The sequence below is a fragment of the Populus trichocarpa genome, chromosome 9, assembly GCF_000002775.5.
Source record: "Populus trichocarpa isolate Nisqually-1 chromosome 9, P.trichocarpa_v4.1, whole genome shotgun sequence".
Classification (NCBI taxonomy): domain Eukaryota; kingdom Viridiplantae; phylum Streptophyta; class Magnoliopsida; order Malpighiales; family Salicaceae; genus Populus; species Populus trichocarpa.
The window spans coordinates 5,729,594-5,743,178 of NC_037293.2; the positions used below are offsets into that span (position 1 = coordinate 5,729,594).

Consider the following 13,585-nt stretch of genomic DNA (forward strand, 5'->3'; position numbering starts at 1 on the left):
ATTTATAAAAAGATATTTTCTGGTTCAACTTTTAATATTAGATAAATAAAACATTCTATAATTCAACTAATTTAGAATATAATGATAATTGTTTAAAATAATTTTTTTATATTTTTATATTATTTTTATGTAAATATTTAAAAAATAAATATTTTATTTTAATATATTTTTAAATAAAATACTTTAAATCATTATCGTGACTATAATCACAAATAATTAAAAAAAAAATAGAGAAAAGGGCACGACTACATAAATCCAGAGCCATGTATTTGTTGTACTTTTAAAGTATGGAGTCTGACCAAATCATATTCAGAATCTGATTATGGGTCAAAATGCTGTAATCTACTTTGGATTTTTGTACATTGTATCAACTTAGGATGTTACTGTTTGTTTCCGAGGCCTGCATTGATAGAGACCTCTTCAAGGTTATTTTTATGATTTCTTTTACTCTTCTAGTTCTGCCACGATCAGTCAATTTCATCATCATGATTCTTTAATGACACTTATTAATTCTTTTATTTGTTTTTTTGTTTTAAAATATTTAAAAAAAATTAAATTTTTTTTATTTTTTACTTTAAATTAATACTTTTTTTATTTTTATATTATTTTGATATACTGATTTCAAAAATAATTTTTAAAAAATAAAAAAATATATTATTTTAATATATTTTTAAATAAAAAACACTTAACCACATTTCATAGCAGGTCATGAAAAGTTGGAAATAGTATTTGTTTTCGTGTTTTAAAAATATATTTAAAAAGAATTTGAATTTATTTTTATTTATTTTTAAAATTTTAAATTATTTTAAAGTATTATTTTTAAAAATAAAAAGATATTACTTCTAAACAAAAAAACAAACATGAAAAAATATCTGCGGTGAGATTAGGTGCAGACGTAGACCCTACATTTTTTGGTGTTGAAGAAATAATGAGAGGCCATTGCTGGAAGCCTCTGTACGAGCAACATTATCCTAACCTAAATGATTTCAATGGACAGCAAGCCACCCCTTCGTCTGTCCCTCTCATGCAATCGGCACAAAATGCCTGTCCGTCTAGCCATTCTTGGACTCTAGCTGTGAAATCCATTTTCAATGAGATTCACAGAGAATAATGCTAATATTGTTGAGAATACAGATTATATACGATCAATTAGCCCTTCTCTTGGTTGGTTCTCCTGTGGGTGACAGAGCTCAGGCACCGAACAGACATGATGCGACGAGAGAAGGCTGCTGCTGCTGCACACTTCCTGACCAGGAGGTGTGCTCAAGAATGGTCCCTGCATGCCTGTTATTCTCACTTTTCAGCTACATGCCGAGCGATTTCTTGACCCTTTTCCTTTTTCATGGACCCCTTGATCATGCAAGACTTTCCAGGCTAGTTAGAACCAGTGAAATAATATGCATGGATAATAAACAGAGTAATCAGAGCCCAACATTCTGGTCAGTAGATGCCGACAAAATATAAAAATAAAATACTATGGCTTTTGACCACACTCAAAAGCCTAAAGATGTGTGCAGTAAAGCAGCTGGGATAGACTTGGTTCAGATTTAAATCAGCTAATACATAAACATAGACCTTAATTTCTTCTCGGAATTAAGGACACCGTTGAGATTAGTAGTAAAGTATTCATCAAATGTAATTGACAAATGATATTTATTCTATCAGTGATTGCAAATAATGTAACATGCTGCAGGGATTCACATTATCTTCTTGTTAATTAGCAGCCGTGTGCAAATCCATCCTTTAGCTGAAAATACACCAAGCTATATATCCAGACCACCATGTATATCTTCAATCATAATTAATTTCCAGTTCATGATCATTAACTGATCCAGAGCCTCAAAGCTACTCCTTTGGAAATCCTTGGAGGGGTTCTTGTAGTCTTAAAATCTCCGAACACAGACCTTATTGATTGATTCGTTGACAAGATGCTTTGAGGTTTGAAGTTTGAACCGAACACTATAGATTTGTGTTAGATACTGTGCATCCACAATATTGAAAAGGAACATAAAATCAAAACTATAGTGCCCTGGAATTCAGTGTTTGCAATTTAGACTAACCTGCAGCTAGTTTTCCTCTATAACGCAAGTGAATGCTGGTATCTCTGATTTACTGGGATTTATCCATCAATGGTTATCTTTTCAGGAGGACAGTTTTCCATGACAGATTCAACACACACACACACAAATATCTATTCAACACACACACACACACACAAATATCCATGATGGACAAGATTTTTTACATAGAAATATACGTATTTCAAGTAAAAAACATCTACTTTCAATCTGATAGATAAGATTTTATTTATAGAAGGGAATTTAAGTTTGATTCTAAATTTGTGAACACAAACCAAACAACCGATGCTCATAATCTTAATTATGGAGGTCAAATATAGGACGATAAAAAAAAGTAACGGGGGAGGGGTAAGGCACCTGATGATGATGCCTGTTCCAACTTCCAAAAGAATAAAAATCTAGCATTGCTTTGCCTGTGCAATTTCATTAATTTAACAAGCAGGAAAAAGAAAATTAAAAAAAAAATTGTCGGGTGGTTCCAAACTTCATTGATTGGTCAGCGCTAGAAATATCAAGTCACTAGCAAAAGAAACCTATCGTGCCCATAAATGGAAAAGGAGTGAAAATACTTTTTTATTACAAATGAAAAACAACTATGACAGTGCCAAAATAAATATGAACACGCAAACAAAACTCAAAACGTAAAACACACACACACAAAGATGAAGAAATCAGGAGGGGCAGCAGACAAGAAAAGGGTTCGAAGATCATCAGGGGCCGTGACTAATGCCTCCAGAGATCTGAACTCTGATACCCCTCCTAGGGTTTGTCCTCTCCTTCTCTCTGATCTAGGGTTTTCCTCTGTTTTCTTTTTTAAAAAATAAAGTCATTATCTTTATGTTACGACTCGTGTAATTGAAAACATTATTGCAATTGTAGAATTTTCCTGTGCTTGATTAAAGACGTATGTCAAAAATGTGACCTTCTTTTATACCCATTTGTGTTAAGGAAATCCGAATAACGTGTTCTGTTGTTATGCGGGACCTGAAAGATGCGAACTTTGGTAAGGGTCTGATTTGCATCAAGTTCGATCTTTATGCTTTTTTTCCGTTCCTGGAAACCCATGTCAAGAAACGCAATTTATGGTCTTTAGACTGTCATTTTCGTTAGCAAAACAAATGGAAGTTACATTGTTACTCTTGTGAGAAAACAGCCCAATGTACAAATTCTCAGTTACTGGTAGTGTCTTCCTTGGTATTCACTTGATGATTATAAATTATATCTAGAGAAAAAGGATGCAACTTGCAAGTAATGGTATTTCTGGGATACTCTTAACTGTATATTTTGTTGTTCCTTGATTATTGGTTTTTTTGGTATGAATTCTATATGTTTTTAAACAAACAAATAGGAAGGAATCCGGCATTGGTGTTAGCGATCGTTGTGTGAATTCATAAAAAAAATAATTTTATCAGTAGGAACTTTATCGATTTGAGATGAAATGAACGATGTTTGTATCTTTGTCCATTGTTATACTACTTTTATAGGAATTTCCATGTTGTGCTGTACTCTTATGGTCCTGTGCCTTGTGAGTGTTTAGTGGCTGTCGAGTCCTTGCAAAATTCTGGTCTTGTGTTAAAAGGTGTAGCTTGCTTGTTAAAACTGCCAAGAATTGTTTTAACTAGGAATTTGCTTTTAATGTACGTCAGCCTTATAAATCGTGTGAAAAAGGTTGCATGTATTCTTACTTGTACATTTTTAGTCCATGTAACTAGTAATGGTGGTTTATACTTGTAAGTTATTGCTTGACATTCATCCATATCTGGTGAATGGTTGATGTGGTTAACTTTGGTCTGGTCATTTTTATGCATAATGATGGTTTCAACTTCATTCCTTCTCTAATGTTCACTGACTTGTATGATTGTTTCTCTCTTCAGAAACAAGCTGCAAAAAAGGATGTGTTTCAGTTGTTTGCTGAGAAGGTGAGAGATCACAAGGATTTGGTATCTCGTTGGGCTGTCTTACAGGAGACCCGTGTTGAATATTTTAGAGGAAAGGATTTTGTAAGCTTTCTGAAAAATCATTCAGAGGTTAAAGATATATTAGAGTCAAATAATAATTTAGAGGTTGAAGAAATTGCCAATACTTTATTAAGCAAGAACCTCTTAGTGCGTTGTGATCGTGTGGTGAAAACTGTTCGTCCCGGGAAGAAAAAGTTGTCTACCTGGCCAGCACATTTAGAGATCTTTCCAGTAAGTTGTTTCATTTTGCACTTGGATGTTTAGCACGAACTTAATTGATCTTTCAATCAATTGTCTAAGCTATTGATTTTTTGACTTCACTGTGCAAATTGTTAAGCATCATGCATTTAATATATCCTTGTTTATTATGAAAAGTTAATTTAAACGACTATTTTCTCTGTGATTAGGGTAATTGATTTCTTAGAGATTGGGACTTGTGCATGTTGAGGCTTAGTGGTTAAAAGAATGGATTCTCATGGTCATCTATTACTCTCTTTCACATTTAATAAGTCTGCCATGTCAGTGGTATTTTTCCCCTTGCATTCTTCTAAGAATGGCTGTACTTTGCCCCGATACATACTGTATCCTTTTATCATGTAGGTCAGAATGTTATGTACTTTCAATTGTCAAACTTGACCTTCATATCCTTTTTAATAGTGGGAAAATTTTGAGTTGTTGGGATCAATATGGTGAGTCGCAAGGTTGTTAATGAGAAGAATAGGGAAATTTGTGTTGCATAGACACATTCACCCTTTAATAATGTCTCTGTCCATGTCAGTTTTGTGCTTTTTGTCTCTTTTTTTTTTGTAGTCAAAGAAATTAAGAGTTTTATTTTGTGTTGCTTCTCAAGCTCGAGTTATTAACATTATGTTGTCCTTTGTAGGATCAAGTATTTTCAGAAAATGATGCCTTTTTTGCATGGGCGTTTGTAAAACGGAGGCCATTATGGCAAACACTTCTCTCACTTTCCTGGCCCGTGTTGACTCTTGCAATTTGCATGTTTCCTGTATACCCACATCGGTGCAAGCTATTAATCCTCTACTCTTGTGCTGGACTTCTTTTGCTTATTCTCTCACTTCTTTCATGTAAGTACTCCAGGGCTCATTTTTTGTTGCTTCATATTTTTTTCTACTGTATAATTCTTCCTGCACCTCAATGCTGCTTATCAAACCCTAGTTTAGAGTTCTAAATCAGTATCATCGCACATGTGGAGCAACATTTGACCAAATTTTTATGATTAAAAATCTAGATTTCTGTTTCAAGCTTATTAATATTTTCATATTTGAAAGTTGGAAACTTCCACTTATGTCGAACTCCAAAAGGTGTTTATTTGTCATTTTGGTTTCTTGGCTTGTTTCTACCTCAAACTTCCTTTGTGAGAGAAATAATTGTTCTGAATGTGTAACTAGAGAAATAATGTAATCAAACCCAGAGAAACTTGCTAGGTAGGGGTGTAAATTCATACATTTACATTCTTATTAATTTGTTCAAGTAATCAGTATCTGGAGTTATTGAAGAGAGAGATCCCTTTGTGTGCTAGTTTCAGGACACATGGGGGTACTCTTATTTTTGCGTTTCAGTAGATACTTTTAGAAATATGGTTTCCTAGTACTCAATGATTATGAAAAACCCATTATCCTAATGTTCTTGTAATTGCTATTTTTTTCTTTCCTTTTTTATTTTTTTGGCAAAAAACAACCTTATAACATTTAGATTTTAGGATTGGTGGAGGATATGATTTCCACAGATGGATTTTTTACCATGTTAACGAATATAACAGCTGATGGTGATGTTACCGAGGCCATCATCTGAGTATTTATTAAGTACATCTTTCTGTTGATTAATCTCCTCTCTTATAGTCTATGCACTGTTTGCCTTTTGTTCTTTCTCTACTCTTTGAAGTTGAAACTTCTGTAGTTATACCTAGCCACAATGGGCATGCTGTGTTAGTGATGGTCTGAATGGCGTCTTTTTTCGTAAAGCTCCTGTTTTGTGGTATGACCAAATTGTTTTTGTGAGGCATAAAAGGCATCATTACCTTTTGATATCTGAATGTATGGTTTGGATGCTTTTTCTATGAACCTCGGGCTGAGCTTTTGTTTTTTAGTGGAAGTTGGGGCTTCTGTGGTGACTCGGAGATCAGGAGTGTTTTCTCTTGATGTCAGTGTTGCAGATCATTGCAGAACATTCCCTAGCAAAACTCATCATGAAATTTCCATTATTATCAAATTTGCTTCAGTAGTCTTAAATGATGTTCATCCATATCAATCATCTTTTCAAGATCCAGGGTAATTTGGTTGCTCAAGTCAGCTGTGATATGTTTGATTTAATGCTCTTTAACTGGTATGTGAGAAACCACTGGAATGATTCTTTCTCACTGAGCTCTGAGATGAAAGAAAACAATTTCCACCTAAATTTTCTTTACTTGATTTAGCATTCTGGTGCTGCTCTATCTAATGAGCAGATCACTCGCTGGTTATAACCTGGTTTCTTCTAAATTTTCTAGAGTCCCAAGTTCTTTGCGTGGTTGGTTTTGCATTCTTTATATTAGTCTTATGAGTGCCACATCATGGTTCATATTTTTGCATTATTCTCATTTTTTTTTGTGTGTAGAATATTGTCATTTTAGTTGACAGTGATAACTATTACTAAATTATTGCTTCAACTGCTTCTAGGGGTCATTGAGGTTATCTGTTTATTTTGTAGTGAGAGCCACAGTATTTGGTGTTCTATACCTCATTCTTGGAAAGCGTGTTTGGTTTTTCCCTAACATCCTTGCTGAAGAAGCTACTCTGGGAGAATTATTCCGTTTCTGGCCGAATAAGGATGAGGAGGAGAGGCCCAAGTGGACAACTAGACTTTTCTATGCATTAGTAGCTGTGCTTGTCATATTACTGCTGAGGCACCATGCCCCTGATGAAGCTGCTAGAGCAAGGTGAGTACACCTGTTGTGAAATTTAGCAGACTGAAAAGGTTGCCTTTCCCACTTTGCACAAAACATGATAACTTAAGGAACCAAGATGATTATGGAAAATTTGAATTATGCTGAACTTATTTTACATGTCTGTTTCACTCGTTTCAAAACTGAGACCCAGAGTCAATGTCTTTTTTGAACTATACAGTTACCCTCTTGCTTTTGTGGGTGTAATGCATGTGATTCTTTTGTGGTTGTAATATGATTTCACTTAGTGTCCTCAATCAGGAACTTTTTTATAGCATTCACATAAAAAATTGCCACGATGAACCCCTCTTAAATCTTTATTTATATGCTCGAGTCTAAAGTGCAATTTTTGCCCTGCAGGTATCAGAAGCGGATGTCCAACATAATTGATGAAGTTCTTGAGTGGTCTCCAAGTTTGGCGCTGTCTGGAATGATGGAGAAGCAGCCAACTGTGGTCAATACCACGGAACCCAGCAATTTCACAGATTCCGGTAAAACAGACTCGGAGAAGGAACCTCCAGCAGATGATGAAGGTGGAGAAACCATCTTAGAACAACATGAGGATGAGGAAACAGAGAACATAGAGGACACTGATCAACATCAGCATCAGCATCAAGATCATATATGACAGCAGATCGTGTCATACCAAAGCAGAAGACAGATACACTACCTTCTTTGGGTTTCATCTTAAATTTTGAGTGTAAAACTGTGTAATCAAACAGCGAAATAAAGCAGTTTTTAATTTGTGCCATCATTAATAGTGAGAGAATAGATTATAATACTGAGTTTAGGGAATTTATGTAATGTAATGAAGAGCCATTTAACTATATTTATCGTATTGGCTATATGCTTTTATACATTCTCCAAAGGTGCTTTCAGACATGTTACGTTAAACTCGTGCCATTTCGAAGATTTTTTTTCTGTATTTTGATCTTCGTATTGGGATGGTCGTTAAGGCCTAAGGGGACTCTGCATTGGATTTACGATCCTTCTTTTTTCACCTCCCAATGGTTGAGTACGCAAGTGGTGTTTTTACCCCCACTTATCGCCCTTCAATACCTCTTTTAACTTCCAGCACTATCATCATAGTTCATCCGAGTCTGTGCTAACCTCCCTCTCTCTCTCTGCATTCATTGCTGGGCTCCCTTTTGCATTTCCCAAAGACGAAGACGGATTAATCTATCTGCACAGAATTAACAGGTGGTCATTTATGACGTGTAAATAAATACCATGCCAACCGAATACTTCCTCTCCAAGACGAAGGGATCTCTTGTGTTAGTTCATGCTTTTGGGCCCAGACAGGGACTTCAACTGACTATCCCTAAAGGAGGTTTAGACCTCTGATTGTGGTTGTACAAGTTACGCGCATTGTAAAATCAAACCAGTGCCACATCGAATTGCAAGTGAAAAGAAATCGTCAAACAAGACAGTCTATACGTTAAACAAGAGTGCTGATAGGCTAAAATCTAACCAGAGACTACTTCTACTTGAGTTTCCTTGACAGTTCTATGTACACAGGAAAAAGGAGAGGGGGAGAGAGAGAGAGAGAGAGAGAATAATGATGCACGCGAAGCGTTGGCAGACAAAAGAAGCCAACCACGGATTCATCATCTCCTTCACTCTGTTCAAGCCACAAGCAAGAAAAAGAAAAAGCCAAGAATGATTTGCCGCCTGGCAATATATATTGCCAAGTGCGTGGTTGCCTGATAAGAGAGAGGATTCAAGTTTCGCTACTTGCGTGAATTGGACCCTCCACCTTGGCATCCACTTAACATGCTGGGTTCACTGTGGGCCAAAAAACCTTCGTTTGGCCTGGTTCCCCAGTTGCTGGCCTGGACAGTCTTCGTCCTCATTTTCACCTGAACGGTCTCCATCCTCATTGTCACCCAGGTAAGAGCCATATGCAGAGGATTGCAAGCCACTGTGTTTTTGATAGTGGCCACCTCTATTTACATAGTCATGAGCTTCAAAAGTGTCATGCACTTGGGACTCTCTTGCTTCCTTTTGACCTTCAGAGGAATTCCAAGTTTCAACAGAGTCAGAGGGCAAGAGTTCAGAACCTGATGAACTCCGTGACTGAGATGCATGGACCGGACCAGAACCATTGAGCTTGCCTTCGGATGTGTTCTTTGAAGCATCATCACCAGTTTTCTTCGCAAAACGTCCTCCAGAACTCCTTTCCCTTCTCATAGCATGCCGGTGCCGAGATTCATGAAGATATGGCTGAAGAATATAAGAGGGAGAGGGAGAGGGAGAATATCACTAGTTTGACAACATGTTAAATATTTCAGACAAGGCAGGAGCTAGCAACTATCTCAATCTATCACCCATAAAACATTTATAAAACATTGTGCCAGGATTTCCATGGGGGATTATGTACTAAAAAAGGAGAAAAATCTCATCCACCTAGAAAGAAGTACCCTTGCATGGTCATTACCGATTTAAGGAGACTAAGTGCAACAAATTAGATTTTTACAGTTCTTGGTCAACTGTAAAAGAACTCGAAGCCTCCTCAGAACAATTCTTAAGAACTACAATGATCGGTGGAATATAATCATGGTGCCTAACTTGACATTACTAAAGTGAGAGGTTTAACATGGAACTTGTTAACTAAATGATACAAACTGCAAGCTTAATAATTACATTGAAGCGATAAACAAGAGGAAGTTAATTAGTACATCTGGCATTATGTGTGCAATAAAAAATATTAGCATATCATCTAACAGCAAAAGACAATCAGAGGAAAGAAATGAGACAGAATATCCCAACTTGGCTGTTTGAATTTACCTTTCTAGCTTTTATCAGCTTCTTGTCAACCTCTGCTTTTGCACGTTGTTCTCTTCGCCTAATAATCCCTGGGTATTGTTTGGCATTTACAAAAACAGGATCCTGAGCCACCTCAAGGGGCAAAAGCATTCTGGCATGTGGCATTCCAACAAATTGCGGATAACCCTGACCATTGAATGATTATATCTATTCCATTAAAAGTCTATAACATTCCATGTTTTGAACACACGAAACAAATTAATTAAGCAAATACACACACACACACACACACACACAGAACTCTGATTTCTGTTTGCAGCAAGTGATGAGCATATTGGTAAATATCCCAACAGATTGCTAGTGAATCTGACTTCCTCCTTACTTACTGCATGCAGATAATAAGCATGTCATAATTACAGTTTATTAAGGTCTCACTCCTGTAATTATCTAGAATCAGGTGACAAGTTTGCTTCTTCTTTTTTTCCTTTTCTTTGTTAGAACATCAAACGTGTGCCACTAACAAAATTTTGTCAATTGGGCAAAAATGTCAATACATCCTCACATACTTCCCCAACCAAGAAAGAAAGTACATTTACAACTTCCCAGAGAAAAGCAGTCCCAGTGGAATAAGTTATCCTTCCATGAGTTTCATGAATTGGAGGTCTGCAAAAGCATCCCTTTTTCTTTTAAATAATGGTAAAAGACAGACCACTGGAATAGGTCTAGACATGTTGAAGTATTCCCCGTTCGTTAATTTGTTGACAAAATGAAAAATAAAATAGGACAGGACAGGACATGACAGGCCACAGCCTCCGAATTAAAAGAGCTAAAATTTAAGAGACATTGGAAAAAATGAGTGCATTGCTAAACTTGACCCTTTGAACTCTCGAGAACATGCAAAGTGCACCATGAAAGAATCTTTTGGCTTTCATTTTTTGCATTTCCCACACAAATAGAACTCTCATCTCTCCTTTTCATCTAAATAATTCAAGAGTTAGAAATAAAAACTTATTTTTCTGACCAGGACATGGTTACTCTAGAACAATCCAATAGACCATATCTTCCAAAACCCACAGAATGGAGATACCAAACTTTAATTTAGCTAAATGAATTCAGAATTCTTTCACCAATGGAAAGTTTAAGGTGTAAGATCTCTTGGTGATTTTGACTTGCGAAAAAAAACTACCATTTTTCCAAGGACCTATGAATTTTGTCTTGGGAGTAATGAATAAACAGAGAATATCACATATAAATCCACAGGTAATTCCTCGAAGTATCAATATATGACTGCAAGAATACGGGAAGGAAGTGTTAAGCTTACATACCAAAGGCTGATGTCCATAAGCCATCATTCCACTATAATAAGCATCCTGGTATGGGTTTGATGCACATGCCTGCAGAAGAAATGCCAGAAAATAGAAATCTCTTCCAATGGCATGTTAAGATGGATTCTATAAATATATAGTGTCTACGGTCTACATATGAATCAATCAGCACAACAAGCTTGGAAGACAAGATATTTTGTGGATGGAAGGAATGAGAACTTACAATAGAGTGACTAACAAGCTCAAACTGTGGAGATTGTGAGAGGCCATTGTGCATTGTAGTCATACTAGAGACAAGACCCTGAAGATTTTGCAAATGTCCATGATTCCCTAATAAGCATTAATGGAAAAAAAAAATGCCTAATTAGCACTGAACCAGTATGCTGTGTCTTTCCTTGTGAACAAGGAGCTGTGCATTGACAGAACAAGGCCAAATGGATACATTTGCGCTCACAAAGAAGTATTACTCTTCATCCAAAATGTGATACACGGGGCCTATGCTACATATGTTTAAGTCAAATTTAGCATTGATAGAAATTAGATAGCACCTATATAGTTGATTTACAGACATGGAGAACAGCTGGTTTTCATCTACCATGTTGAAAGAAGCACAATTTAAAAAAAAATGATGTCAAAATTTGTAAATCTAAAGTGATAAAAGCTAGCCACAGAGGCATGGAAAAAAAAATGAGTTGAGAAATGTCAGAACGAAGCAATTACTAAAACATTAAGCATAGAGTTTATGCAATAGCAAATAGTCCTAATGCACTTTGTGCAAGAAAGTAGTTAGCAGCACCTAATTGGGATGATGCAGTGGCTTGGGAATCTTTGGTAGCATCAGCATCCTCCTCATTCAGTCTACCACTCGACAGAGACTGATCATCATTTGATTCAGAACCATTATGTCCTTCTGAGTTGGATGCATTTCCACCGGTCATGGCAGGAGGCATGGAGCTATAACCTATATTGCGCCACCAAGGTTCAGAGTGAACTGTATATTCTTGAATGTCACTCGGATCGGGTTCTGGCACATTAGTTTTTTCAGGCTTTGACTGCATACCTTCAAAAGGTTATTTTATTAGTTCTCGCTTTCCTAACCAGGCACAGGAAGAATGTAATGGTAGCAGGTGAGATTCATAGAGTAAACGTGCTACGTGAAACAAAACTTGAAAAAAAAAAGGCATATTACAAGCAGATATGACAGAGATCCTCAAGAAGAGAAGAGTGGAGGATAGATACTTTGCAGATGGTCATTCTACGCGGTAAAACATTCACTGTCTACCTAAAAGCACGAATAGAGAAAATAAAGAAGAAATTTTCCTTGCCTTAAAAAAGAAGCCATAAAATATCAGACTCTATTTCAATACTAAACTTCTGGATGAAGCAGGACCAATAACATAGACATGAAGAGCTTTCGTCATCAAACTCAAAACACAGAATGATCTGGCAGATTTACTTCATGCTCAAGCCACAAATTAATATTATTAATTAAAGATTCACCCGTCAAAAGTGATAAAACCACAGCACCACGAGGGAAAAAACAATAGACTGATAAGGTGGTGGATTTATTAGTTGGTATTTCAATATATCAATTGAGTTAAACACATTTTCCATACACTTAATAAAAAATGTTTAAATACTGATAAAACCAAGTTTCTTCCCTCTCATCAAAAATCAATTAGCTTAATCAAAACCTCTACCTGGCCAAAAAGTGTTTCAATATTAACCTAAAAAGTGTACAAACTTTTAGTTCTAGTACATTTCTCAAGGATAATAACCCGCACCGGTATCTATCTCAATTTCTCTGCCGTTGAACCAAGAACCCCAAACTTTCTTAGCAACCAAACAAGAAGAAACCCGGATAAAGATTTTCCTAAAAAAAACAAATCAAGCAAATGGAATTCAAGAGAGAAAATCAGTTAAATTCGAGAAACGAACCGTGCAACTAACTAACTGTACAATTAATAAAAAAAAAAAAGTCTAAAATAAGCAAGTGATAAAGATACTCACCGGTGTAGAGAGAGATAAAACAGAACCCTAGATTTTGGGGGTTTTAATATACTCGGGATAGAGGGAGAAATAGAGTCTATTGCTGTTGCAGCAGAAGTGGTATATAACTATACTTCTTCTAGAAGAATAAAACTCAAAGAAGGGAGAAGGGGGTTTTTTTCTCTTTATTTCTTTTTTTTTCCCCCAACTCTCTGTTTTTTTTTTTTCAAGAGACGATAGCTCAGCTGGCCCTGGATGGGTCATGATATGCTCACCCTGCTTCTTTCCACGTTGCCTCTTTTTCTGGGACACCTGCCCCGACCTTTCTCCTGCCAACTTCTTTCTCCGTTTTTTCAGTTTTTTTGTCTCTTTCTTCTTCCCATGAACTCTCTTTTTTTATGAATTTGTTTTTTATATGCAATCATTTTTTTATTTTTTTATTTTTTTGGTCATGCTCGTTTTCTGTTTTCAGGTAGACTTTTGTACGTGGTTAATGGTGGCTAGGTATTGCCACTAGTCCTGGAATGT

The 13,585-nt window shown here is 36.1% G+C and overlaps 2 protein-coding genes across 10 annotated transcripts; one reads left to right on the top strand and one right to left on the bottom strand.

The window, feature by feature from the left end:
• Positions 1–2,630: 2,630 nt before the first annotated feature.
• On the top strand, positions 2,631–7,836 carry LOC7467370 (uncharacterized). The gene is made up of 5 exons (XM_002314039.4): positions 2,631–2,842; positions 3,953–4,267; positions 4,920–5,121; positions 6,743–6,971; positions 7,338–7,836. The coding sequence occupies exons 1-5, from the start codon at positions 2,741–2,743 to the stop codon at positions 7,603–7,605; spliced, it is 1,116 nt and encodes a 371-aa protein (XP_002314075.3). The 5' UTR covers positions 2,631–2,740; the 3' UTR covers positions 7,606–7,836.
• A 509-nt stretch (positions 7,837–8,345) lies between these two features.
• LOC7467369 (nuclear transcription factor Y subunit A-1) lies at positions 8,346–13,292 on the bottom strand. 9 transcript variants are annotated; one of them, XM_024608338.2, is made up of 7 exons: positions 13,079–13,291; positions 12,853–12,941; positions 11,865–12,120; positions 11,292–11,398; positions 11,069–11,137; positions 9,765–9,929; positions 8,346–9,200 (listed from the first exon to the last, which is right to left on the bottom strand). In XM_024608338.2, the coding sequence occupies exons 3-7, from the start codon at positions 12,016–12,018 to the stop codon at positions 8,760–8,762; spliced, it is 936 nt and encodes a 311-aa protein (XP_024464106.1). In that variant the 5' UTR covers positions 12,019–12,120; positions 12,853–12,941; positions 13,079–13,291; the 3' UTR covers positions 8,346–8,759. The 9 variants fall into 9 exon arrangements, with proteins under 9 accessions (XP_024464106.1, XP_024464101.1, XP_024464103.1 ...); XM_024608333.2 differs by having other exon boundaries at positions 11,865–12,128; XM_024608335.2 differs by having other exon boundaries at positions 11,865–12,128; positions 12,828–12,941.
• Between the last annotated feature and the right edge of the window lie 293 nt (positions 13,293–13,585).

Bases quoted from the DNA above. Each gene is read 5' to 3' on its own strand.
- LOC7467370 (XM_002314039.4), top strand. From the start codon at position 2,741: ATGAAGAAATCAGGAGGGGCAGCAGACAAGAAAAGGGTTCGAAGATCA. The intron at 5,122-6,742 runs GTAAGTACTCCA...TTTATTTTGTAG, and splicing joins TATTCTCTCACTTCTTTCAT to TGAGAGCCACAGTATTTGGT. The intron at 6,972-7,337 runs GTGAGTACACCT...TTTGCCCTGCAG, and splicing joins GATGAAGCTGCTAGAGCAAG to GTATCAGAAGCGGATGTCCA.
- LOC7467369 (XM_024608337.2), bottom strand. From the start codon at position 12,126: ATGCAGTCAAAGCCTGAAAAAACTAATGTGCCAGAACCCGATCCGAGT. The intron at 11,399-11,864 runs GTGCTGCTAACT...AATGCTTATTAG, and splicing joins CACTGCATCATCCCAATTAG to GGAATCATGGACATTTGCAA. The intron at 11,138-11,291 runs GTAAGTTCTCAT...TTTCTTCTGCAG, and splicing joins AGCTTGTTAGTCACTCTATT to GCATGTGCATCAAACCCATA.